The sequence below is a fragment of the Oculina patagonica genome, chromosome 9 (assembly GCF_052425735.1).
Source record: "Oculina patagonica isolate OP01 chromosome 9, crgOcupat, whole genome shotgun sequence".
Classification (NCBI taxonomy): domain Eukaryota; kingdom Metazoa; phylum Cnidaria; class Anthozoa; order Scleractinia; family Oculinidae; genus Oculina; species Oculina patagonica.
The window spans coordinates 19,810,060-19,836,511 of NC_135766.1; the positions used below are offsets into that span (position 1 = coordinate 19,810,060).

The window sequence follows — 26,452 nt, forward strand, 5'->3', positions numbered from 1 at the left end:
GGGAATGTAGTCACAGCAGATTCAGGTTGAGTGTTTAATGGTCTCAGTTGTTGCAGTCATTGTCACGGTTGATTGATTGCATTGCAAGGCAAAATGACAGACATTGCTTGGCGGGAATGACAACGTTGTATGGGAAAAACACGTTGGACATCACTCTTCCAGCGACTATTACTGGAGTTATTATTTTTGTAGAATAGTAGGAATATTCTATCTTGATTTCAATCACCATCATGAGATCCAAGACATAAATACCTGTTCCAGTTATAGTCGCTGGACGAGTGACAACGTGCTTTTTGCAAGACAGAACGTTGTCATTCTGGCTTGGCAGTGTCTGTCATTTTGCCTTGCCTTGCAATGTAATCAATCAATCGAACGCGACAACTGAAACCGTTAAACACCTAAATCCGCTGTAAGTACAGAAAATCCGAGTGAATTGCAGTATCTTTTGGGTCGAGTTATGGAGGGTTTAAGAAATCGGAATTTCACTGTGGTTGATCTTGCTTGTTTACCCTCAGCTTACCATTTATGCTGAGAGATGAAACTGTCGCTGAAGAAGGAGATTGTACCATTTAATAATGTTCTTTGTAAATAACGCAATAAGTATATGCAGAAAGTAGTTCCTCTTAAGATCTGTAGTTTAACAATGCAAGGAAAACTGTAGGAAGGGTGATATGAGAAGACCACTTCCTAACTTACATGTAGGTCGTCTGGATGAAAAAAATCTGTTTAATATTATCTTACTCCTGACCAAAACCTTAAAAATACTGTTAATTAATTAGTTTTCTAGTTTCGCTTCCAGTAGACAGAATTGTTTGATGTTTTTTCTCCTTGGCTTCCACACAATGTGAATATGTTGTTTAGCATAATACTGTACCTATACCATGTACAACTGAACGTTTCTTAAAAGTGCAAAATATTTATTGTAAACATTCCCCAAGCTTGGGACAAAAGGCATTTTAAGCATAGAATAATAGATTTTCATTCAGGAGATTTAATGAAAGTTTTAGCAGCGCAGGCCTTTATGTGAACTTGTAGATTAAGGCAGTCAATTGAATTTCTTTACAGCACCTAGAATATGAATAATATTTAGAACTAAAAATTTTAGAATGTACCACAATTAGTCATTTGCATTTATAGGAACACTAAATTTAGGTCTTTGACGTGTAAATAACTCAGTAAAACCAATAATTCTACATCTCTGGGTGTACATGTAAAATAATAATAATCTGCATATCAGATTTAGGCCAATAGTTACATGTTATTGAATTAGCTTAAAGATTTATGTTGCATTTAGACTAGCACCAAAATACGTTTAGAGTAAGCGTGTTTACACGACAGCTTTTTTTAAAAAACATGTTGTAATTGAATTAGAGCAGTTTTCAATGGAGTGTCGTAAAACCAAAAGCAAAGTAACTAGCTGTAATTACTCTGGCCAAATTCACAAAGGACACCGACAATCCAGTGAACCAATCAAAACTCGAAGCAAATACATGAAGCCAGTACGAAGCGCGGGAAAACCTGCGCGAGAAAGATCCGATTGGTTTTGGTTTTAGGTCTGAATAGCTAAGAAAGTGGTACGAGAGTTTTAAACCAATCACGTAGCGTAGTAACGCAAAACCAAAGCAAACGCAATTCACTTTCGACACTCAGGTGAAAACCGCTCTATTCACATATTTGTTCTGTAATGTCTGCGGTTTTACGGCACCGGCACCAAATCGTTTTAATGGAACTTACATCTAATGTAAACTAAACAATAACGCTTGAAATTGTTGTTGTCACTGGCTTCAACTTCCCTCTCAGCCGCCATGTTAAACGATTTTCGTCCTGTTTAGATCGAAACTACCATGTAAGATTGTTTTACTCCTGCTCAAGATTAACTATTTTGATCATAAATGGTGCAATGTATCGATCGTTTGATGTAAACACTTTTCATAATATGACATGTTTCGTTCGCGATTTAACTAGACGTGTTTCGGTCTGGTCTGAACGCAATCTCGTTGCTAGAGCCTGCGTCCCGCTGGTAAAGTAAAATTGACAGCACATGTCTTGTCTTAAAGTAAACATTTAGAGTAATGGACAATTAGAATCGTGTTCTACGTCCCAATCAATTTTTATGGTGTTAGCGATCATCAAACCGTTAAACAATGACAGTAGAATCTCTTATTCTCTGACCTCCAAGAAAAACGAAAATTGGTTCGAGAAATCGAGAGTTTAAGAAATCGAAAGTCCACTGTACAATTTAGAATATATTTCCTCGTCAATACCCAAGAAAGATCACTGTACCGCCATTAGCTACATTTTAATTGTGCACTTGTACAAAGTAGATCAATAAATCGTGTTAAATGCTTATCATTTTTAAGTCGTTGTACAGTTTCATTTTATTGGCATAACGCCAGCATTTGTAACTCAGAAAAGTGGCTAGGAAAATCACCCGAAGGGCGCAGGTGTGCAAAGCAGGGTTAACAGGGTTGCCATAGGCCTAGCCTGTTCCAGGCGTTCGGATAGTTGGGAAGCGCGAAAAAAAATAAGGGGAAGGGGGGCGGGGAGGAGCGCTTCCCAACTTAACCCTTTAAGTCCTAGCCACGCATATGTGCGTGGAAAATACCAGCAGTGATTGAAAAAACTCTAGCTTTTACATATCTGGGCACATGATAGTAATGACTGCTTTTTATGGCAAAGTGATAATTTTCATAGCTTTAAAAGCCAACTAACTGACTAAAACTCTTGATTTCTGTTGCATATGGTTGTTTGTTCAGCAGCAAATCTGAAAATGCCCGTTTTCTACGTAACAGGACAACAACAAAAAACACACATCTTTGCCTCCATTTTTTTTAATGAAAAAATAATTCTGACTTCAAAAATATGCATTTGCAGCAAACTTCAACCCTATTCCCTTCCGTTCACCAAGGAAATTTCCCATCAATCATTCAGCAGACTCAGCAATTACTATTCGATTAGAGTTATGCTTGCAAACCTCCAATCCTGCCGGCAAAATGTTGCACCGATTGCATTCTTTGGAAGTCAGAACTCGTCCAAAATGCCTTGGCAGGTCTTGGAATCCACCCACAGAACGGCCAGAGAGACAACTTTACCAATGAACCGCCATCTTTCGATTCGAATATTTCTGGCGTTCCAATCAAGACAAAATCATCTCTCACCTCTGGTTTCTTTCAGATGCTGGCCTCTACCCACCATTCTAGCTTAATGATGCCAGCCTGGGGGCTTCTGCAGTGGAAAATGACTCGAAAAAACACTTATAAACGAAATATTCGCCAGATTCGAGCCCGTATGCTCGCTCAACAAGAAAGAAACGGTTGAACGCTGACGTCACAATGAAACTTTGAGCCCTCAGTGTTTTGAAACAGCACACATTTTTACTTGAGCTTCTTATATGCAATCACGAAATTCGACAGATTAGTTTAAGCCCAGAAAACTGCTTAAAAAATACCAGAACCTTAGGATTCTAAGGGTTAACCGAACGCCTGGAACAGGCTACCATAGGCCAGGAAATGGTCAGGGAAACAACTTACATTCTTCAAGATCAGGGAATTTTATTTTGAGTCAGGAAAAATTAACATTTTGACGAAAAGTCTGGGGAAATTGGAATATAACACTGGTGTTTTCGTACAATTGATTGGTTGAGGAACGATTTCAGGTCAATGTGATCTCAGCGATATGTTTTTTTTTCTTGGAAGCGGGGAATGGAGGCTGCTACAATATCTGACATTTTGTATTTATTTGATCAGGGAATTAAAAACTTATGTCTGTGGCAACCATGGTTAAGCTAATCTTCAGATGAAGCTAGTTCTGTAAGAATTCTGTTTTCATTTGTGATTCCGAAAAACTCTGATTATAAGCCCCACATTTCAGACGCCAAGAAAAGCGACCTACCCCACACACGTACATTTTACCTTGCGGAATTCTTGTATGTACCTTTCAGACCGATCATCCCTTTCGAATTTGTTTTTGAAAACGCAAAATTCCTGCCGAAAATACAACACTCCCTTTCCTATAGTAAGTCTCGTTCACCAAAAGGGGCTTCTGAACGAATATATGACCAGGGCTTGCAGGGCCGTAGCCAGAAAAAGATTGTGACTGAGGCAATGTCCATGGTTAAATTCTCTTCCTAGGTATTTACCAGCCTAGTCCCTAGGCATTCTCCTCCTCTCTCGGGCGAGCGCGAGGTCCACGTAAGAGCCTGGGAACGGGTTGGCGTGCCGGCCGGAGAACGCGTTCCCGCTCAGTGTCATTCGGTGACATCACGAAATTTCGCGCCAAATCGATAAGCGGGAAGGGAACGCTTGGGTACTAGGCTGGGTATTTACTTTCTCCTTCAAAAGAAAAGACAACAACAAAAACGATAAAAAAATGACTGAGGCAAGCGCCTCGGACTGCCTCAAAGTAAATACGGCCTAGGGCTTGTAATTGGAATTCTAAAGTATCTGTTTATGACGGAATCCACTAGGAAGCCTAACTGGGAAGTCGAGTAATATTTATTAAATTTGGACAAAAATCAAGTACCAGAATAATTTAAATCCTATTGCGTTATTTCCTACCCTTAATAAAAGGTAAAGATGTAAGTAATTATCCGTGATAACACCAACAACAATTTCTTATCAGAGTCTGTGAAAATGAATTTCAAAGTTCACAAGGTATAGGCAAAATCTCACGTGTAGCCATTTTGTAAATTCGTCTTAAGCGATTCAGTGGAATTCAGCGGAACTTCGAAATTTGTTTTCGATGTTTGGTGTTGTTAGAAAAGATTTCTTTTGATAAGATATTTGAAGCAGTAACAAAAAAGTTTGCAATAAGGTGGAAATAATTCTGGTACAACAATTTCTTATCAGAGTCTGAGAAAATGATATTCAAAGTTCACAAACTATGGTCAAAAGCTCACATCTTTTAAGCGATTCATGGGAATTTAGTGGAACTTCGAAATTGGTTTTCGATGTTTGGTGTTGTTAGAAAAGATTTCTTTCGATAAGATATTTGAAGCAGTAACACAAAAGCTTGCAATCAGGTGTAAATAATTTTGGTACATAATTTTGTCCAATAACTACTCGAAGTCCTGGCGGATTTCCTCTTATACCTATTAATATTTTTAATGGTTGACGCTCCAGAACAGTAACGCAAACGCTGGAATAGTACCAATCAGCTTTCGAATAACCTGGAGAAATGCTTGGTAATCAAAGAATGACCGTAAACCTGATACGAAAGTCCAAAAACTTGTATAGAAGTTTTAACGTGCATTTTAAAATAATGTCGGTAGCATTTTAAGTGTTTAAATATATCCTACACCCTTAATATATCGATTGTACATACTAAAGTTTTTAAACATGTACAACGATCGACAAGAATACTTTCCAATATCGGCAAGTTCTGTTTTTTTTGGGTACGTTTCATGATTTGATCAAAAGATCTCCTCACGATTGACTCAGATGAGCCAGATCCCTTGAATTTGGTGCGCCATTAGCAATTGTTCTCAGGGCTGGTAAGGATCGGTTTGCTTTGGCAAGCTTTTTGGAGGCGCTATTTTGGACCTTCGAAACTTCTTCTTCGTTCTGAGTCACCAAACCGGGTTCTGACCCAAGTTAGGACCTTCAAATCCACTTTGGATTGTGAACGTAAGTCGGCTTCGGGAAATCGCTATAGGGATGTTCCCCTTCGGGTGGCTTCCGTTGAGATTAATTCGCGTCCCGTTTACTGTATCTCCGGGACTGCCCTAGTGAAGTTCTTGTTGACTTCATTGAGCAGTTGTCCACTTCGATTGGTTAGGTGCACCTTATCTCCCGCAGTTGTCACCAGTGTTTCCCAGGTCTTCACGATGGCAATCGCGTCATCAAACTTTCCATTACCAAGCTAGAACTTCCCTGGCTAGGTCACCATCGCCGGCTTCAAATGCCGTGTCTCATATCGCCACCAGCCCGCTTTTTGTGCCATTTGATAGAAGCTGGGCCACAGGAGCAAGGCCTGTCCTTGCGATGGTGTTTGCCGGCAGAATCGTCAACCTGGCCAACAGACAGAGAGAGTGCCGCAAAACGTGGGTCACTTCTTGCCCGGAACCTTCTGCTGCTTCGGCTGCCGCTGCTGCTGATGCTGCGCCTGGTACTCCTGATGTCTCCTCCGCTGTACCATCTAGCCCCGCCCCTGTGGAAGAGGAGATGTCTGACGTGGAGTAAGTTCCCTCTTCAGATGAGAAAGTAGATTTAGACACATTTTCAAGTTTGGATGAGATGCAGTCCGGGGGTAAGAAGATAATTGCTCCTTTGGCTCCGCACTCCCCGCGACGCAGGCGGAACCACAAACATGCCCTCGTGATCTGATTATAAGGATTTCTCCTGGGAGGAGGGTCCTTATCAGAGACTTTTACGTGCGTTCTTTTCGTGAGGTCCGGGAAGACAAGCTTACCTGAGTGGAAATCCGTGCCAGGAAGGTTTGTTAACGGGCTTCTGTTGCCTCGCTAGCGCTAGAGCCATCTTCAACCCCTGTTTTGTTTTTCCATCGCTTCTTCTGTTCTTGAGTCTACACTGGGACTGTCCTGCCGTAACCAAACCACCCGACCTGATTAAAGTTTTACCGGACATCTCTCCTGCTCAGTTTTCTGCGAAAAAGTGTGGTGCTCCGACCTCTTGAGGAGTGTGGCCGGTGTTTCATTTTTCTTGCATTGTTATCACTTATGTTTTCTTGGTGAGGCCCTTTGTGCTCGGTGTCCTTAATTGGTCAACCGCCCAAGGGTTTCGTGTCCGTTTTGTTCTTAATGTTTAGAGGATTGTTTTGTTTTGTTTTTTGCCCTAAATTTTTGTGGAACCGGGGTTCAACACCCCGGCGAAGTGTGCGGTCTGGTGCTCCTCCGTTTTGCTGGATCCTCTCATAAGGCTTTGCACTCCTCCAGCCATTGAGTGGGATGAGACGTAATGTCCGAGGGCAATTTCAATCACCCTACTGGCGGCGGCTCGTTCGACCAAATACAAAAAAAACTTAATCCAGAGGTGAAAATGGAACATTTTGGAAAAGTAATTTTCGGTACTGGCCCTGAATTCTGCCCCATTAAACTTTTGTAGCCCAGTTGCCCACGATCGCCACCTCCCTGTTTAAGCCTCTTCTTCGAAAAGAGACTCCGGTCTGATCTCTTTTCCGCTGGCTACAGACAAGTATTGACTTGAGCGCCCGTCGGTATTGCGCTAGCCGCCAGGCATATATGAGTGGATCAAGGGCAAACTTGAGAAACAGAACATCGTTTGCAAATAAGGCCGCAATCTGAAGCTTGAGGGATTGAAACCGGCTTTTAGTATCCCAGTGAACAGCCAAATATGAGACAACTGCTGTTGGAACGGTGCAAGTAACGACAAACGTCAGCAAAAGAAGATTGACCACGGTAAACTGCCTTTCTCGCATGTTTCTTCTCCGTTGCTGCATTGCTAGAGTATGGTTTGTTTTCAGCGAATGCTGTCGCCTCATATCAGTAATATGCCCCCTGAATGTCTTGTACAAACAGAAATACGCGATGGCCAGAAGTAAAAGGCTACCAGTGGTGTGAAAGTATAGATCGATTTTGTAAAGCGTGCTCTTTGCCACTTGCATCAGGGAAAGCAGGGCAAATGCCGTGGAGTAAAGCCATGATATGATTACACTTCCCAAAACTCGCTTCTTTGTAATAAAAGACCTGTGCTTGTGTGGAAATCTTATGGCTGTAAACTGACTCCATGTGAAAAGCAACAAAATAATGTAGGAACTGTTCATGGTTACCACTGAAATGTAATGACCGACTTGCGCTGCCTGGAGTGTCCGTTGCAGCATCGAATTATCCCTGCTTTCCATAGCTAAATACAAAGCAATGTAATATAGGGCATACATCGGGCAAACCGTGAGCCCAGTAAGAAAATCCGCCACCGCTAATCCGACGACAAAGAATGAAACTGGCGTTCGAAATGTTTTAAAAGGGTCTTTCCAGATGGTGAGTAATAAAAATCCGTTTCCAAATGTTGTGACAATGGATACCACAGCTAAAAATATGCCAGAGGCGAAATCCACACGGTAGAAGGTTGTCTTTAGGTCTTTCCAGTCAGTTTTTGGATTCAACAAAAATTTTTCACTGAAATTCATTTTATCGATGAAGATTAAGCAACCCTCTTTTCGTCTCTTTTCCTGCGAGTGTTGTTGATCTATAATCGCGCCGACTGTAACGAAAATGATAAATCTGCCAACTGTAAAAATAAAATGGCAAAGTTAATTTGGAAATCTGACGTGGTGTACAGGTTTTGTGATTGTATATATTCGCCTTAATGTTTCTTTTTTTCACGAACCGATGCTTCTTTAACACACTTGAGGCCCCGCCTGCGGCATATGAACAAATAATATGTACTCAAGTAGTGAGGCAAGGTTCTCTTCATATTTGAGAGGGAGTGGTCTATACTAAAAGCAATAAGAGCTATCTGTAAAATTTAAATTTTAAGTAAATCATGACCATAAACCGTCTAAATTTTTTATGTAATTACTGGCGAGCGTTAGCGAGACAGCACATTACTCTTTTCAAAAAATCAAAAAATCCAAACTTTTCTCGGATGTAAGACTCGAAGCCTGCGCAGTAGAGTATTATCCGGGACAATTAAAACGACAATTACGCGCACATCACTCACACAAGTCGATGTTGATTGTGACGGTCTGTCTCACGTTTCATAATCGTTGTGAATCGTTTTGATACCTTATTCTCACTTAATTTCGCGAGTACTAAATTTCGCGATTTTCGCGATTTTGAAAAAATCGCGAAATTTAATACTCACGAAATATAGGACACGCGAAGTTTAAAATCGCGAAATTTAATATCGATATGATAATTTCAAAAAATAATGAAACTCGATGTGTTTTATCATGGTTATTCTAACATGTCTGAGCTTCACGTTTAGTGTTTTTTGTTTAATTTTGTCCATTAGTTATCTCCCACTCTTTCAGTCGCACTGTTCGAACTGTTCTCTGCCGCCAAGTTCCTCAAAATCTCGCTCTTGCAGTCGTAGAGGAACCTATTAGGGATTTAGACTGTTGAATACCTTATGTTTTGTTCTGTGTATATTGTTTTGTTTACTGTTTTTAACATGTTTTTTACGATGACTTTCATATTAATTATGTTGTTACAGTTTCGAGGTCAAAGCTTCATATTGAAGAAAAGATAAAAGTCGCGAAATTTAATACACTCCAATTACACCTTTCTCTCAAAATCGCGAAATTAAGTACTCGCGAAATATGGCTCTTGAATTTTCGCGAAATTAAGTACTCGCGAAATTTAGTGAGAATAAGTTAACTTTAAAGAAACGCAATAATATTGCACGTGTCCTGAAGTGTCCTGAAAAAGATTAGTATCTCTATACTTTCGTAATATGCTGTTTCGATTTCACTTCTTACATCTTACAGATGCAGAGGTATCACTCTAGCCGTGACTCCCGGGCCGTGACGCAAAAACCGGCGAAAAGAACATTACGCTCTTGACGGCGCTTGTTTATTCCGTATATAATTGCCTTCGGTTGTCTAACAAACATTCCATCACACATTGAACATTCTAGCAAGTATTTCAAGAGCCAACGTTATATTAGAGCAATGGCTACTAGTACTTACTTTGAAACATTTAACGTTTTGTTTCATTCCAAGCGGATTTCCTAAGCCCTTATTAGGGTAATTGTTTTCATGCAATAAAACTTAATCTTTCAATGCGACAATAGTTTCCTCGAACTGTAGGGCGTGGCCAATCACGGGACCTACAAGCATTTTGGCTTGATTTGCATCAATTTCCGTTATTTTCTGACTTTCTTAGAAAATTGTGAAATCCAAGATGGCGGCTCTAATTACGTCATATGACGTCGCAGCCAACAAAAATTTTGTCATCTTGCAAATAAGCTTAGGGTTTTCTACTCAGTGCAAAATAATTTCGTAGCGCCTTAATAGAACGAAAACCCTGTGGAGGGTTTCCATCCATCCCCCTCCCCCTCCTTCTTGTACCATGGTGGGGTTATGAATTTACTTGTACGTCGACCGAGGGTTAAATCATTTGAGCATTTTTATGGTCTTTACCTCGCACTAAAGTGTGATTTTTAAAAATTGTCAGAAAATATGACAAAGAACCAGGCCTTAATGTATTTGAGTAGTTTGCGTCGAGGGCCGCTAATGGAACACATGTCAAATCGGCTAATGACGCTTTTCCTTTTGTCCTTGAAATACATGTTAGCCTTCTCGTTTGCGACGAAAAATGATGTGACACCATTTTCCCGCCATCTGTTTGTCAGTAGTTTTTACTGTTTGCCGTTACCCTCTTTTAATAAAGTTGATTGATTGATTGAGTGTCTTGTGGCCTTAAGCCGATTGTTTTGAAGATGGACATCTGCCGAGTTAAAGCGAAGATGCCTCGACCGATCGGAGCCAGCCTTATGATGCAAAGAATTCCAGCTGTTTCATAATATAACAACCGATAAAATAAACGTAAATTAACAAGGATACAACGTGAATTGAAATTCTGTCCGCAGAAATTCTGTTTCTAAAGAAGTGACCTCTAACTGTAATGAATGCCATGAACGTCTTCGAGTTTTCTTTAAGGAAAATTTCGTATATATCGGAACCTTAATGTCTGAAAGGGTGATTATTTCTATAGATTCTTCCGTAATGAAAAACCAAAGTGTTTAACCTTAAAAAGAGGTAGAAAAGAAGCATTTTACCACCGTGCTTTTAACAAAGAAAACTTGTCATGAAAAGGCTCGATAGCTTGAGCAAGAAATGCAAACACTACAAAAGGAACGTCAACTCTGAATCGAAAATAAAGCCCAAGCCGGGCCCATTTTACCTTTAACGAATGCTACAGCCAGTTTCTTGGAATCCCAAACACTTCTTTCTCAAAATGAGAAGTCGTGCCGCGAAATAAACGTCCCTTTCTCTGAAGACCAAGGATATAAGACAAGGACATTGTTTGTTTGCTTTGAGTTAGAGCTAAGCCACGTGATCAATAATTAATGACATAATTTTCCTTTTTAAAAACCTAATAACAAGGAAAGCCTAACAGTAGATCGCATGAGCGACAAGAGTGTTTAACGACCTTTAGGCAAACTAAAACAGCTGCATCTGTAGTCTTCTCCGTTATAAAACTGTTTAGTTGCTAGCTTTGAGATAATTGAAAGAAACATTGTTTACAGTTTGTACCAGAATCTGTTTTGCTTCTGGGTTTTATTCAAATGTCACAAGTTAATAAATACTATTTCACTATTATTCTAAACTGACAACTGTCAAAGTTTAACCCGAACAAAATAATTTCTCAAAAGTAATTTCTAAAATTGTCATAGTTCTCAAACGTACCGTAACTTTGAAATGGGCTATTAAGATGAGCCTTGTTTTCTGTCTAGTAAGAAAAAGTATAACTAGAAAATTCTCAACCTCGGATATTGCATTTCTAGCTGTCTGATTGGTTTACTGAATCCCGGTTATCAGCTAATATACCTATGTTTGACCTTATATGGGAAATGAGTTCGGCAAGTGCGCTCAGCGTAAAATTTTCTGCGGGAAGCGACAGTTCCATCAAAAAATGGTTTTAAACAGCAAATTTGGCGAGCTTTATGAACAAGAAATAATTAGCCGTTCCTACAAAAACCACAGAAATGCCATAGTAAATTTAACTACGCAAAACAAAAGGATAGATGCGAAAAGTTTAATTAATAATACTTTTAAACGCACAACAAGAGTCAAGAGCGAGTAAATAAAGTAGAGAAGCAGCAAATAATTTACGAAAGAACGGCAAACTGACACAGTTTCATTCAGTGTACGTCATAAAACTAGGCTCAGCACTTCAGTAAACATTTTTACCTTTCAATCTTGGTTTTGTCCTTTTATACTTTAATAAACCTGTTCCACTTTGAGCTCAATTTCGCTTCAAATAATATAGCAGTCTTGATGACAGCCGTTGAGCCGCAAAGAAGTACAATGTAAACACTTGCTTCGTTCGACTTGCACAAGACTTGTAGTTTCCAGAAAAGCTTTTGCTTCGGATCTTCTTGTAAATCTTAACTGTTGTCGCAATTCCAGGATATTTAGACGACTTTAGACGGGATTGTTCGAGAAAAATCTTGGGAAGAAAACTCTCTCGCTCGCTTTCCTCGTATGTTTCATTCAACTCAAGAAGTGAACACCGCGCCAGAAATTTTCGCGCCTCCTCATACTATCACTTCGTTTACATCAAAATGAAATGTCCAGTCGATTTAAACTTGAGAAGAATTTAATAAAGCAATTATTCCATTCGCCCTTGTTGGATACGAGTCGTTTTAATTAGCCAACTCGGCGCTTCGCGCCTCGTTGGCTATTTACCACCTCGTATCCAACGCGGGCTCATGGAATAATTGTTAAATAACATGCAAACTGTGGTGATAAACATTACGGACAAACACATGCCATGTTCTAAAAAAAATATAGACCTTTTAACTTGACGTTTTGTATGTTTCTACTTACATCTTCAGACATGGAAGTACAACTAAATTAAATTCGAATAACGATAGGATTGAGAGATGACGAAAAACAGATGATGAAAATAAACTAATAAAATATCAATACAATGAAATAACAATTTGCAGATAACAAAATGCAAACTAATAAAGATAAAGTTTTTCGCTGCCGACATTATAATACAAACAGCGGTGATAAACATTATGAAAAATCGCATTTTACTAAACTTGACGTTTCGTATGCTAAGCTACATACATTTTCAAAAGTATGACCGTTAAAAATTTGGTACCTAGTTATATACTGTAATGAAAGGGGTCTGGAACCTAGACTGAGACAATTGATCTTCAGCAGTAACTTTTAAAATATTAACGTTTCAGTTATTTATAATAAAGCAACAACCTCTCACTGCCGACATTGGCATTTAATGGAGGTTGTAGTTCTTGAATAAATTAAGTCTCCTTAATTTTGCAGTGGAGGTCAGTTTTGTCACCAGTCCCCACGTGCACAGACCCCTACTTCAGGAATTCCCTTCGCCAAAACTCAGGCCACCCAGCCACCTTCAAACAAATGATGTCTACAAGATTCCCTGCAATGACTGCAGTTAGAGCTACATTGGAGAAACCGGCAGATGTCTACAGACGCGAAGAAAAGAACACATTAGAAACGTAAAACATTTTAACAAAGGATCGAACGTCGCAAACTGTATGCATGGATGAACGACCATCAATTTAATTTAAAAATACAAGAGTTATTGACAAAGGAGACTATCGCGTGCGAAAAACTCTTGACTATCCAATAATTTGTCGATGATTTTGAAAATAGCCTGCGCTTCCCAATGCTTTATACCTCTTTACGAACCAGAAAAAGCCACCATCTTTAAAGCGGAGTAGACCCTGGGAACGAGGGTGTCGCGGCCATGCCCGTTGAAATAAAATTTCTAACAAATATATCTTCCTGCCTACTGTGGAAAATTTAATATGTACAATTCAATTAATGTTCAACTTCAAATAATCCACTCCTTATTTATAACACCCCCCCCCCCCCCTCCTCAACCCAGAGCTTCGCGAGGCCCTGCGAGTCACGTATTACTAGTTTAAAAATACAAGAGTTATTGACAAAGGAGACTATCGCGTGCGAAAAACTCTTGAGTCATGGCACACTGCCATGACAACTAAAGCGGACAACAATGCTAGGTCATTACCCCGACAATATTCTATTCTTTTAAAATAGTTTTATTCATTCACCAAATTCTTACTATCCACAAATTTATGTTTTATATCTTCCTTTAGATGTTTAAAGACAATGTTTATCATGGATTAAGTTGCCTACCACTACTAGTGCAGAACAGTTAAAATTACAACAAAAATCCGCGAAATCCTTATGACAGAGCTCCTTTAAGGAGGTATCATTCAGTGCAATTTGAGAATTATATTTATCCTGCAAGTCCAATCAGTTGTAGAAATCAGATAGCGAAACTTTATACCTTTAGGTTACTCATTTTAGCGATTTTTTCAGAGCAAGATTTAGCGACTATTTAAAAGTTAGTGATATCGTGTAAACCAGTTTTTAATGAACGTATATCTAACATGAAAATATTTTTTTAGCAAAAGAACAAAGTCATTTGAAATTGAAGGAAAATTCACATTGCAGAAAGAACAAAGTTACCAACACCTATTTTTAAAAGAATTTTTCAATTCGACTATGCTTAATTTTGTTTCCCTTTGTGGTGAAAGGTAGCCTGAATTTCAGACATCCCTCTGTGCTCGCCTACTCGCCAGAAGAGCTCTTCTGGCGAGTAGGCGAGCACAGAGGGATGTCTGAAATTCAGGCTAGGTGGAAGGTGGGTGCTTAAATTAAACGAGACAAATTTTAGCGAGCACTAAATTTAGCGATTTTTGCCCAACTCGCTAAAATTAGTAGCCGCTAACATGGTAACCTTAAGGTATATTAAAGTCTCCAAGTAAACGTGGAGTTGATTTCAGTTGACTGTTGCATTACAGAAAGGTATTTCATATTCGGCTTTGTTTTTATGCGAACCCATATCGCAAAAAAAATAAAAACAACTAAAAATATCCACACAATTTAATTTAATATTTTCTAGTTTCCTTGAAGTTTAACCCTCCTGTTATGGGTTAAGACAACAAGAAAAGCAACATATTTAAAATTTTGAGGTTTTGCTTATGAAGAAGCTAGATATTTAATTACGGAAAACCCCGATCACCCTTGAGTGGTAAAGTGGACTATTTTGACAAGCTGAAAAACCGGGTAAATGAAAAAAGCAGATTGTTTTATCAGCGATCAAATATAAGCAACTGAGGCCAGCATTTTAAAAGCTTTATTTGTCATTTTGAACAAAAGTGTAGAATGAGCTGTTTAGTATATCCGTCACCCATTTCCGATTAAATAACGAATTCATGGCTTTTTCACTGTCCCCACGCCGTAATTTGTAACTTTTAATAAGCCAAACTGAAAACTAGCAAAAATACAGTTAATGATACGACTGCTGAAGTTGAGTCATTTTCACCGTTTCCTGTGAATTGCGTTTTGTTTGCTCAGCATATCGCAGACAAAAGGGATAAACACGATGCCACTGCAAAAGGCGTCACTACATAAAGAGGCGCTGCAAAAGCCGACAACATCTTTCGCTCTGAGACAACACAGCTGCACGCATCAAAAGTTAAACGTCGCATTAGCCAAGCAACGTCAGATTTCTAAATAAACTTGCCATTTCTTTTTAACGCCATATTCATCATTTTGTATCAATCCACGCCACATATTAATCAACTACGCTCGCGGGAAAAGAGGGTTGCTTAGTTTTCATCGATAAAATGAATTCCACTGAAAATTCTTCGCAGATCGCGCAAGAATGGAAAGAACTCGTGACAACTTTCTATCGTGTGGACATCGCCTCTGGAATCTTTCTGGCTGTAGTATCCATCGCCACAACATTAGGAAACGGGCTTTTGTTACTCGCCATCTGGAAAGACCCTTTTAAAACATTTAGAACGCCAATTACATTCTTTGTCATCGGATTAGCGGCAGCAGATTTTCTTACTGGGATCGCGGTTTGTCCTATGTATGCCGTACAGTACATCGCTTTGTATTTAGCCTTTAAAAGCAGGGATACTTCGATGCTGCAAGGGACTTTCAAGGCAATGCAAATCGGTCATCACATTTCTGTGGTAACCATGAACAGTTCGTACATTGTTCTATTGCTTTTCACGTGGAGTCAGTTCACAGCTATAAGTTTTCCGCACAAGCACAGGTCTCTTGTCACAAAAAAGCGAGTTATGGCGAGCGTCATCTTCACTTGGTTTTACTCCACGGCATTTGCTCTATTTTCCCTGATACAAGTGGCACAGATCACCCTTTTTAAAATCGACCTCTACTTCCACACCACTGGTAGCCTTTTTCTTCTAGCCGTCGCGTATTTCTGTTTGTACAAGGCATTCAGGAGGCAAGTGAGACGACTTCATTCGCTGAAATCAAACAATACTGTAGCAAGACAACAAGGGCGGCGAAGAAACAGGCGAGAAAGGCAATTTACGGTGGTCAATCTTCTTTTGCTGACGTTTGTTATTGCTTGCACCGTTCCTACAGCAGTTGTCTCATATTTGTCTCTTTACTGGAACACCAAAAACCCGTTTCATTCCCTCAAGCTTCAGATTGCAGTCTTACTTACAAACGATGTGTTGTTTCTCAAGTTTGCCCTTGATCCTCTTATATACGCCTGGCGTCTTGCGCAATACCGAAGGGCGCTCAAGTCCATACTTACCTGCAGTCGGCAAAGGAATGATGTCGACGAATTTCTTTCTTATTCAATGAATAATCAGACTGGAGTCTCTTTCCGAAGAAGGGAATTAAACAGGGATGTCGCCATGGTGAGCAACTGGGCTACATAGTTTGACGGGACAGAATTCCCTGAATTTTCTTTCTATACCTCCAGATAAAGGCCGAACTCCAATTGATTTTTTTTAGAAGCACGTGTTTCCATATTTAAACTGCTGATCATTCACTGTCTAGAACTTGGTTAGTCAGACCTGTTTTTTACCCATTTACAAGACATTTAATGAACTTTCCAAACACATCGGTGTTACCACTGAAAGCAACAAAACGATGACGTTCATCTTATTTGCATATTCGCAATTTTTTTCGACATCGGCTGACCTAACACTAAAACAACCTTGTTTTTTTCTCTACTAACAGGTATGCTTGTAGGCAAGGTTGTAGATCCTCAAGACTGTCAACTTTGATGCGGTCGGTCGGTCGGTCGGTCGGTCGGTCGGTCAGTCAGTCAGCCAAACAAATAAAATACGTCAGCAAATGCCATACACGTAACGTTTTGTTCATTTCTATTAAGTATTCAACTTGCAATTGTAAGAACCTGAAAACAAGCTTTAAATTATAATCATAGTCAAGATAAATCAAATAAAAATTAAATTTATGTACTCAACAGAAAATGAGAAGCAAAATTCATGAAACGAAAATAAGAGTTGCCTTAATCAGGCTAAGAAATTGTTTGCACACTACATGTCATGAATGAACTATCCAATGGAAAAAAAAAAAAACGCAAAAACAAAAAACACGAACTTGTCTTATACAAAATATATGTTAAAATATTCCTAAGCACTTGATATTATTATTGACAATCAGAGATTATATTAAGTATCGATTATTCTACTTGAGGCCGAAGTTCATCTTCCGCTTTTTAATTCGTGACCACTTTAATAAATGTAGGGTCAATTTTGACGAAAGAGCGAAATAAAACTTTACTCCAGTTCATATTTAAGAAAATGTTTTCGGAAATCAAATGGAACGATTTCTCCGAGATTTTCACTCAATGTAGTAGGTTACTATATTAAATTCATTTAAGGCCAAAAATGTATTGCATCAAGCTTTGTGGACAAACTTTTCAAAAAAAAAAGATTTAGAAATTGTAATTTTTTTTAACTTCGCCCTACATTTTCTCGAAAACGCTCTCGTAAAAATTCTTAAGATTTTGCAGACCTCAAGAAAAAAATATGTTAGATCAAAGATCCAAAAGGGGGTTTTCAAAATTGTCTCTAGATGATAAGTTGGGTTGACGTCATTACGTAGCTATTATATCTTCAATTTTGATAAATCGTCTTTGTCTAGTGCAGCTGTAACAATCGATTTTCTGTCGGATTCGTTATAGTGGTACATTTATTGGTCAAAGTTGAAAACCTGTATCGTCACACAAAAACACGATCGAGCCACCTTAACAAGACATAGATGGAACAGCCAAAGGCTTTGGCATTACCCTCCCCCAAAGGAGATTTGGAGAGCTAAGGGGCAATACAAGGAAAGCCTTCCCGTATGGTAATGCATGTCCGTCAGAGCAAACCTATCCGAGGCCGCAAATTAAGCTGTTTAGCCCAGCTGCCAATCATGAAAATTGGAAACCAGTCCTAAAAAAAAGTCAAAGCGAAGTCTTTGCTGAAACGAGGAAAAAACTGACTTTACCCACCCCATCATCCTGTTACAACTGTCCAGGTCGAAGCCGCCACGCCCCTCCCAATTTCTCCGACGTCACTGGCTTAAGGTCGACTGAGTCAAGCACAGATCCCGGAGTCGACGTTTTGAAAAAATCAGGACAAAACGTGTACCGTAGAATTCCGGTTATAAGCCCTGGGCTTATACAACTTCGTAAGGGTTTTTGGGTGGACTTATAAGCGGAGGGGCTTATATCCGGGAGGGCTTATAAGCGGAATGAAAAAAAAGTTTCGTTGCGAGCCTCGGGAGTGTTGATCGAAATACGTTTTTAAGTTAAAACGCACAAAAAGCAACATTAAGCCCTGTTCAGTACTGTCATCCGGTAGAGGGGGGCTTATATCCGGGGGGGCTTGTATAATCGGATGTATTTTTTTGTTTCCAGGTTGATGGGCCTATAACCGGGGGGGGCTTATAACCGGAATTTTACGGTATCTAAAGGAATTCTATAGGACCCGACATAATGTCATTAGGTAGCTGTCATAAACGGTTATTACGCCCACAGAGATTCATTACAAAAAAGCGTAGAGTGCAGTCACACTCTTCATTGGGAGAATCAAAAAAGGCAAATTTCATAAGTGAATATTTTATTTATCGTATATATTATTATTTTACTTTTTTGTACCGTTTTAGCCATCGCTGATGGATAACGCTTATTCTAATCAATAGTAAAAATGTTGGAGATCCGAACACTTGAATTTAAATTCTTAATTTACAAAATTTGAAATTGTGGATCTCGATTGAGCCACGCACTTTGGAGAGAAACCAGTTACCTCCATAAGTGTTGGCGTATCTTTAAAACTCAAGTAGGAATGAGTCGCGGAAAATACATTTAAGACCATATTAGTTATATTAGCTTTCGAGTGATACAGCTCTATTTAGATTTTTATTTTTACATTATATTGCACTGAAATAGCTTAGAAAAATTCGAGATTAAAGTAGTAGTTAAATGGTCCTTTGTTTACAAATATTCTCGACTGTTTTCTAGATTGTTACGTTTACGTTACATCTTAAACAACGAAAAAATCGGAAAGAAAGCACAGTTGTTGGCACGGTAGGGTTTGTACGTATCTCTCGCAACAATTCTAACAAACAAAATCTGTCTGAGAGAATAGACCATTTAGTATTTAGACGACCTTCTAAAGGCGATATTATTTTCATACACAATACTACTTTAAAAAGTGCTTATGATCTATTGGATTTTTTTCGTGTCAGCTATCGTGTAACACTGATAATTTATACTATAAAAAGTAGAAACTATAAACCATTGAATTGAATTTAAAAACTTATAAAAACGCTACTTAGGGTATCATAATGACTCTTGGTTTTAGGCCATCGTAACTTGATTAAAAACATGAAACAAACAGCGGTAATAAACATTATGAAAAATCGCACTTTACTAACTTGACTATTCGTATGCTAAGCTGCATACATTTTCAAAAGTATGAAACGTTAATATTAAGTTACTGCTGAAGATCAGTTGTATCAGTCTAGATTCCAGACCCCTTTCATAACAATATATAAAAAGTTGTCAAAAATGTGTAACGGTCATACTTTTGAAAATGTATGTAGCTTAGCATACGAAACGTTAAGTTAGTAAAGTGCGATTTTTCATAATGTTTATAACCGCTGTTTGTTTCATATTTTCATCTACTTAGGGTGCTGGTAGCAGTTTTTCAGGTTATATGCTAGTGACTATATATTTTGATGAATAGTATTTTCTGTCTGTCATTGGCGAAGACTCGTACGCTTCAGGGGATGGCGGCGTTGTGGAACTTTTCCTGCTTCCAGAATAACTTGCTCCCATTTTGTCACTTCTATTGTCCTCCTCGTTTCCGTCAGTTGAGGATTCCTGTAATAAAGTCAGTATGGCGCGACATTAGGATTAAAACTTATAATTTTACCTGCTTAGAGTGGTTTTGACTTGAGTGTCGAAAGTTATTTGTTTACTTTGGTTTTGCATCACAACGTTTTGCGATTGGTTTAAAAATCTCGCGCCACTTTCTTAGCCAATCAGAACTAAAAGCAAAACCAATCGTGACTCGCTCACGCACGTTTTCCCGCGCTTCGTGCCGGTGACATGTATTTGCTTCGTGTTTTGATTGGCTCACTGGATTGTCTGTGTACTTTGTGATTGGCCAGAGTAATTACTTTACTTTTGGTTTTACGACTTTCAATTGAAAACTGCCCTATCAAACGTTGTCGCATTGGTAAAGATCGATGCATCAAATTATCAAATACCGCGAGTAGTTCCATGATGTAATCAGCTAGAAAAGTGAAGTGAGATCAGGGTTAAAAGTAATTCTGACAAGTTCAAAAATTTGTATGATATAAAAGCGTACGGGTTTTTACCTCGGGGTGGTACCCTCCCTCCCGGGTGGAGTGGGGTGGGGAGGGGTGTAGGTGTTGTATGGAAACATACAAAATCGATTTATTTCCAGAGTGTCAAGATTTTAGAGCAGTCCTCGCTCATACCTTTGATCGCGTCATTTGCCGAATTTTGGTGCCGATACATACTAGTTATGCAACGCTTTCGAGTGGTATACTATGGAATATCCCACGAGTCACTTGTATTTTCTCGGTATACACGCGAGCCTTTAGGCGAGTGTGTATGCTAAGAAAATACAAGTGACAAGTGGGATATTCCATAGTATACCACGAGAAAGTGTTGTGTAACTATTTTATACCATGCCATAGAAAATACGCTTACTAAATTTCGTCGAGAATACAGTCGCAGCGCACTATGGGAAGGTTGGGTTGAATACCGTCGAATATTCAACGGCTTTCCTGTATTCTGATTGGCTGTATTTTCTATGGCATGGTATAAATTGCTATATGTGGTTACTATAATTTAAATTTAAGCTAAGTGTTAAAGGAAAGATAAATGTCTAACATCTTCTCAAATGTGTGTCAGGGGGGGCTTTATTCTGCTAAAATGGTTTGTTTTGATTGATTGATATTTAGGCAAAAATTATCTGCACTATCTTGTTGCATTTTTATACACAAGTTTTGAGTTAACATTACAGTTACAGTAAATTAACGCATCGATTATTAGATTTAGATTAAAATGCAAGCAAACTTTTTTCGCTAGAACAGTTCACTGCTATGCGAACCAATCTATCCCAGGATAAAGAATATATATATATATATAAAAACAGCAAAAGAAGTTAAAACAATCAGAACAAAGAATTTAGTAAAGAGGTTAGTAAAATTAAGGGGCTGTTTCACGCAAACAATTAAGATGAAAAATATGCAGATATTAATTAAAACGATGGATCAAATTAACTCAAAACTGCGTCAAGCTTATTTGGGGGAGAAAAAGGTCTCACGTTGCGCCCTCACAATTTAAGTACAAGAGATTTCTGACGACTTCTAAGTTTAAATTTGCCTTGCTAGCTGATGACGAGGTATTGAAGAGATACGTGTAGTGCCTCTGGTTGGTTGATAACTGTGCCGTAATATAGCATGCATCAACTGATCAGAGCAACGGATCCCTCTAGTGTTATTCGTCATCAAATTCCAGACACTTCGTCTCGCAAAGGACTGGAAATGAGTGAGCACGCAACGAGTGTGGCGTTGGGGTTTAAGTTTCAATAATTTGGTCTTTTATTTTACACCGTGTTACAGCCCCTATAAGAAGAAGATAGAAGAAAGTATTGAGAGCCGTACCAGTAAAAGAATGAACTGGTGGTGGAGCCGTGGAGTGCTACTCATACCTGTGCCTCGTACAGCTCTTCTTTACCTTCCTCAGCAATGTGAAATGCACCTCCATAGAACGGTGAAGGCTCACTGCAAGAAAAAAAACGTCAAAATGACTGTTGGCAGTGTGCTTTTAGGTTGAAATCAAGTCAGTTCTTAAAAACTAATACATGTATAAGAAACAAATGTAACGTGCTTCATGCATTTATTATATATTAGCTTATTTGTGCAATAAGTTATATTAGTTGTTTCCTTCTTGCTATAAGGCACAATGCATAAGGCCACGACATCTTTCTCGATCTGTCTATTGCTGTAAGACTTTCCATTTTGTCTATCATCTTTCAATAAATTGCGCATATTTTGCCAATATATGGTCAGGGAGTCCTCGTTATTTTTCAACCGTACATAACTGATATATTTTTCTAAATAATATATTGCGAAACACGAACACTTAGTTTACCAAGATTCGTCCGGAGTCTTGCAAAGCGCTGCATAATTACAGTTTATCCAGCTGTAAGGTGCATTTTTGTTGATAGTTTGTTGAATAATAAAACAATTAACCTGCTCGATCTTGCGTACTTTTGTCGGAGTGCAGTAAGCTAAGGCTAAGGCCTCGTCAGTTTAATATCAGGCGATTTCGCGGGACAGTTTCGAGATCAAGAGGAGGATTACTCGATATCTGGCTGAGGTGCAACGCTAATTACAACCTATTTTAACATCAAGGATCTCACACATATTTGACAAAATAGTAGCCTTGTATTCCTTGAAAAAGAACTAGGTGCGTAAGGTGCACACAAAACTTGCTTAAATAAGGCTGAACTGCCGCATAAATTCCCAGGCCTGAAAAGCCCCCGCCTATGCCGATATAGGACTACTTCAGAGATATTAAAAGGCTAGAATACGTACGCAACATCTTCTTCATCAGTTCTCAGGCCCCAGTTATGGTACGGGTCAACCCAGATTGGGTTTGATCTGCAATATAACGATTATAATATTACCTTAAGGCTTTCATTCATTAAAACGAAAGCTCTATTTCTAAATCATGCTGGAAAGGTGAAAATGTTGATGACGTGGTACAGATGTATAAAATCTAGCTCTGCATGGTTTAGCGTTGTACTTAAAAAAGTTTGCCACCCAGCCAGTGTAAGAATCTCAAATGACGTTGCATCTCTTTAATGTATCCGCTTGCTTAATTGATATTCCTCTATCTCGCTTAGAGAAAGACCCCTTCGATTTTACCCAAATAATTCCATACCGATAATTAGCGACACACGTGATATCTTTGTTGATCACGTCATCAGTATGGAAGTTTTCTGGTCGAATCTCGAACGTTTCTTGAGCACGCGAAGAGAAATTTCTGTTTATAATCTACAATGAGTGCCAAAGTGTTGAGACACCCGACACTTTTTGAGTACTTTGGACAAATATTACCCCTCACTCCTTCGATATTGCCTCCTCCCCCCGAAACAATGTTGTATTTGCTATCTGACCCTATCTGCAAGACTTGCCTTGTTTGTGTACAGCATTGACAAGGGGGAGGGGAAGTGGTTCACAAGCTGCACCGGATTAAAAGGGGGAAAATGGGAATGTTCAAGTTAGTATTTATTTCAACCAACTGTCTCAAGGACTTTTGTCGCTCATTGTATATCCAAACTGTTTAAAAAAATCCATGAGCCAATGATACAATGTTCAACATTTGATGATTAACAGTAGTCGCCACATTTGTTGCTCAGCAAATGTTGAGCCTTTTATCATTGGCTTTACTTCCGGCTACCAGCCCTTCAAGTCCGAGACAGGAAGTACAATGATCATGTATACTTACCCTTCAGAGATGTGCATATTTGTTGTTGGGATGGATGACACCGTTCCATTGTTCACTGAACGAGAGCTAGAGCCTGTCCGAGAAAGATAGAGATTCATTTGTAATTGCGGCCTATAATTGTACACATAAGTGGGAGTTATTTCTGGCTGTAGCTTGTCAAGAGATTCTCAATTTCAAAGTCCTTCCACAAGAAAGTGAACGAATATTCTTTATGTTTTTAAATTAATGGCAAATAATAGCAAAGACGCCGTTAGTCACATCATATTATGAAAAGTTTATGTTACGTGGTTCCGAGAAAAGAATTCATAATACCTTATTGTTACCCCTTTTTGCGGGACTTAATTTTCAAGATTTTCGCGATTTTCCAATCATCGCGAAATTAAATACCCGCGAAAATTTATTGTTAACGTTTCTGACGTATTTTTTTAATTGTTTCAACGTATTTGTTTGGTCTAATCGCGAAAATTAAGTCCCGCGAAATATGCACGTTTCATTTTTGAGAAATTAAGTTCCCGCGAAAATAAGTAACAATAAGGTAACTCAGTGATACCAAGTGAAAGAAAGTCCAGAAAAACTCCCAAACGCGAAAATTGATTCATTTACTGTCAAAAAGGCACATCAGTGGGTGTGTCATATAGAATCTTCTTTCACATGCGATGGACGAAGAAGAGAAGAACGTCCAACCGAAAGAAAGACGGAACGAACAAACGAGCTTGCAAACAGAACGGAGTGACTGACCACCGACTGTCTGATCCACTAATTAAGTTGTAATCACCTAGCTTTCAGCAAAACAGTTTCAGTTTGCAGAAAAGAACTAGTGGTTTAGGCTTAAAAAAGTCATCTATTGAAACTGTGCGGTAAAGATTTAACTAAACTTTATAAATCAATAGTTTCCTGCCTACCTCCGTAACTAGCTGCAGTTGCTGCTCTTAATTTCCTCTTTTGTCTGAAAGTAAAGATAAAATAAAGAAAGATGAAAATAGGTTATTTAGGCTGGTAAAGTGTTTAACATGTTTCCGTTCGTCTCAACTAAAAGAAAAATTCTTATATTAATAAGAAGGAAAAGTTTACTACCGTAGCCTCTCAACTTCAAATTGAGGTATAAGGACAAAAGTGGTAATATTTATTCCTATTTTCTGTTATGTGCATATTAAGTTCAATTAATACTTTTGAATTTGCTATAATTACGATATTTTCAGGAACCTTTAAAGGTTTATATCCATAAAGAAAGATACAATACAGTACGATAGATACGTACAGTAATTTACATGTAGTATTTTTTGCTTCCAATTCATCAATTCTAAGATTTGAAATTTTAAGAACCTTATCACTGTTACAGGACTCCAAAGAATCTACTGGAAGTTGTGAACATTTTTTTTTTATCTAAAAACCCATTCACGAATTTGTACTTTCCGTGTCCATAATTATAGACTATCAATCAATTACCTAATTGCTAATGTCTTAAGTGTTCAACTACAGCTTTATTTATATACAAAGTACCTTTTCCTCAGCTGGCAAACAACACAGCAGAAAATCAAGATAATCAGAGCAAGTAGAATACCCAGGCCGATAACCACAGCTAATACAATAGGGAACTCATCTTGTGTCTGGGCTTCGACGTGGGCCTAATAATAATAAGAGTAATTAGACTATAATAGTAAAATGTAAACATAACGATTATCCTGCATTTAACAAAACGAAATTTTTAGTAAATCAAGTAAAAATTATTCAACGAGTTCTACGATTTCAAGAGGCAACGTTATTATGATTTCTTTGTTACTTGGCAAAGAATAATTCAAAAAACGGAAATATTATTGTTCAAGTTTACTAATTCTTGTCTGTTTTGAGTTATATTCTTACATATAGTGAAACCCTTAATTGAACGAACCGGCGCTTTATAACGAAGTTCCCGGTGTGACGAACGATATTCTTCAGCCCGGCCAAACTTACTTACAGTCACATGTTTTGGAACAGAACCCCAGGATAACGAATTCCTGGCCATTATAACGAACTCATTTCCCCGGCTCCCTCATGAAAGTAAAATAGTGAGCATACCTTTACTTCTTTTATTTCCCACTCCTGGAAGAATTTCAGATGCTTGTCATAGTTGTTGTCTATTTTGCTACAGAAAAGTGAAAAGAGACAAATGAATTGATTTTATACTTGGCTTTATGTTGATATTGAAAAATAAGTGTAATGACTCAAATTTTCAAAGCTGTAAGGTGAAATATATCAGGCTCGTACTTACTCTATGACAATGTCTTTATCGACAACTTTATTCGTTTTTGGATCAACTGCATGAAATAGCACCGCTGTCCTTTAATGGAAAAAAAAAAGAACACATTTTAACATAAATTTCTCCTAGGTAGCCTATCATTTATTTGGCAACGTTCGTGTCATGTTTTATAAATTTTAAACGTACAAAAATTAACTTGTGCCAGGTTGAGCTCTTCCTTAATTTAGTAGTTGATTTAATACCTCGTTTGACTGTTATTGTTACTTTTTCTACTCTTTATACAATCTCCTTCTCCTTATGCCAAAAATCCTGTTATTTTCTATGCTTACCTATCATAATCATATTTTCCATTTTCATCTTTGTAGTAATTTATGTCATCTATGTTAATTATATAGCCGGTGATATTCTCCAATACTCTACAGAATAAAACAAAGCAAGACGAAACGCCAAATTAGTAAAAATGTCTTCATGTCGAAGCATGATCAGGCCCTAAACGAAAGCGAAATCTGCAACAGGTAAAGTCCAGAAATTGTTAACTTCTTGCCAATAAATAGCACGGGGTTAAAAAGAGGGGGAGGAACTGAAATTGATATGTTATATGGGGAGGTTCCACCCAGAGATCCAAACACTTTCCCTTTTATAAACCTTGTTTGACAGAAAAAGTAACCGTTTCACATACCCACAGTAGGGATAAGGCATTTAATAACCCGTTAAAACTC

General features: G+C 38.4%; 3 protein-coding genes across 3 annotated transcripts in view; 1 reads left to right on the forward strand and 2 right to left on the reverse strand.

Annotated features, from left to right (window-relative positions):
• Positions 1 to 7,047: 7,047 nt before the first annotated feature.
• LOC144665007 (melanocyte-stimulating hormone receptor-like) lies at positions 7,048 to 8,103 on the reverse strand. Its single transcript, XM_078526194.1, has one exon. The coding sequence runs from the start codon at positions 8,101 to 8,103 to the stop codon at positions 7,048 to 7,050; it is 1,056 nt and encodes a 351-aa protein (XP_078382320.1).
• A 6,145-nt stretch (positions 8,104 to 14,248) lies between these two features.
• On the forward strand, positions 14,249 to 16,971 carry LOC144666181 (histamine H2 receptor-like). Its single transcript, XM_078527543.1, has 2 exons — positions 14,249 to 14,305; positions 15,022 to 16,971. Exon 2 carries the CDS (start codon positions 15,294 to 15,296, stop codon positions 16,365 to 16,367), a length of 1,074 nt encoding a protein of 357 aa, XP_078383669.1. The 5' UTR covers positions 14,249 to 14,305; positions 15,022 to 15,293; the 3' UTR covers positions 16,368 to 16,971.
• A 1,575-nt stretch (positions 16,972 to 18,546) lies between these two features.
• Positions 18,547 to 26,452, reverse strand: part of LOC144666469 (cadherin-23-like) — a 51,194-nt gene continuing 43,288 nt past the window's right edge. Inside the window, 9 exon segments of the mRNA XM_078527906.1 lie at positions 18,547 to 19,828; positions 21,693 to 21,765; positions 22,582 to 22,647; positions 23,498 to 23,570; positions 24,400 to 24,443; positions 24,998 to 25,122; positions 25,553 to 25,619; positions 25,746 to 25,814; positions 26,063 to 26,149. Coding sequence (XP_078384032.1) covers positions 19,658 to 19,828; positions 21,693 to 21,765; positions 22,582 to 22,647; positions 23,498 to 23,570; positions 24,400 to 24,443; positions 24,998 to 25,122; positions 25,553 to 25,619; positions 25,746 to 25,814; positions 26,063 to 26,149 — 775 coding nt within the window. The 3' untranslated portion in view covers positions 18,547 to 19,657.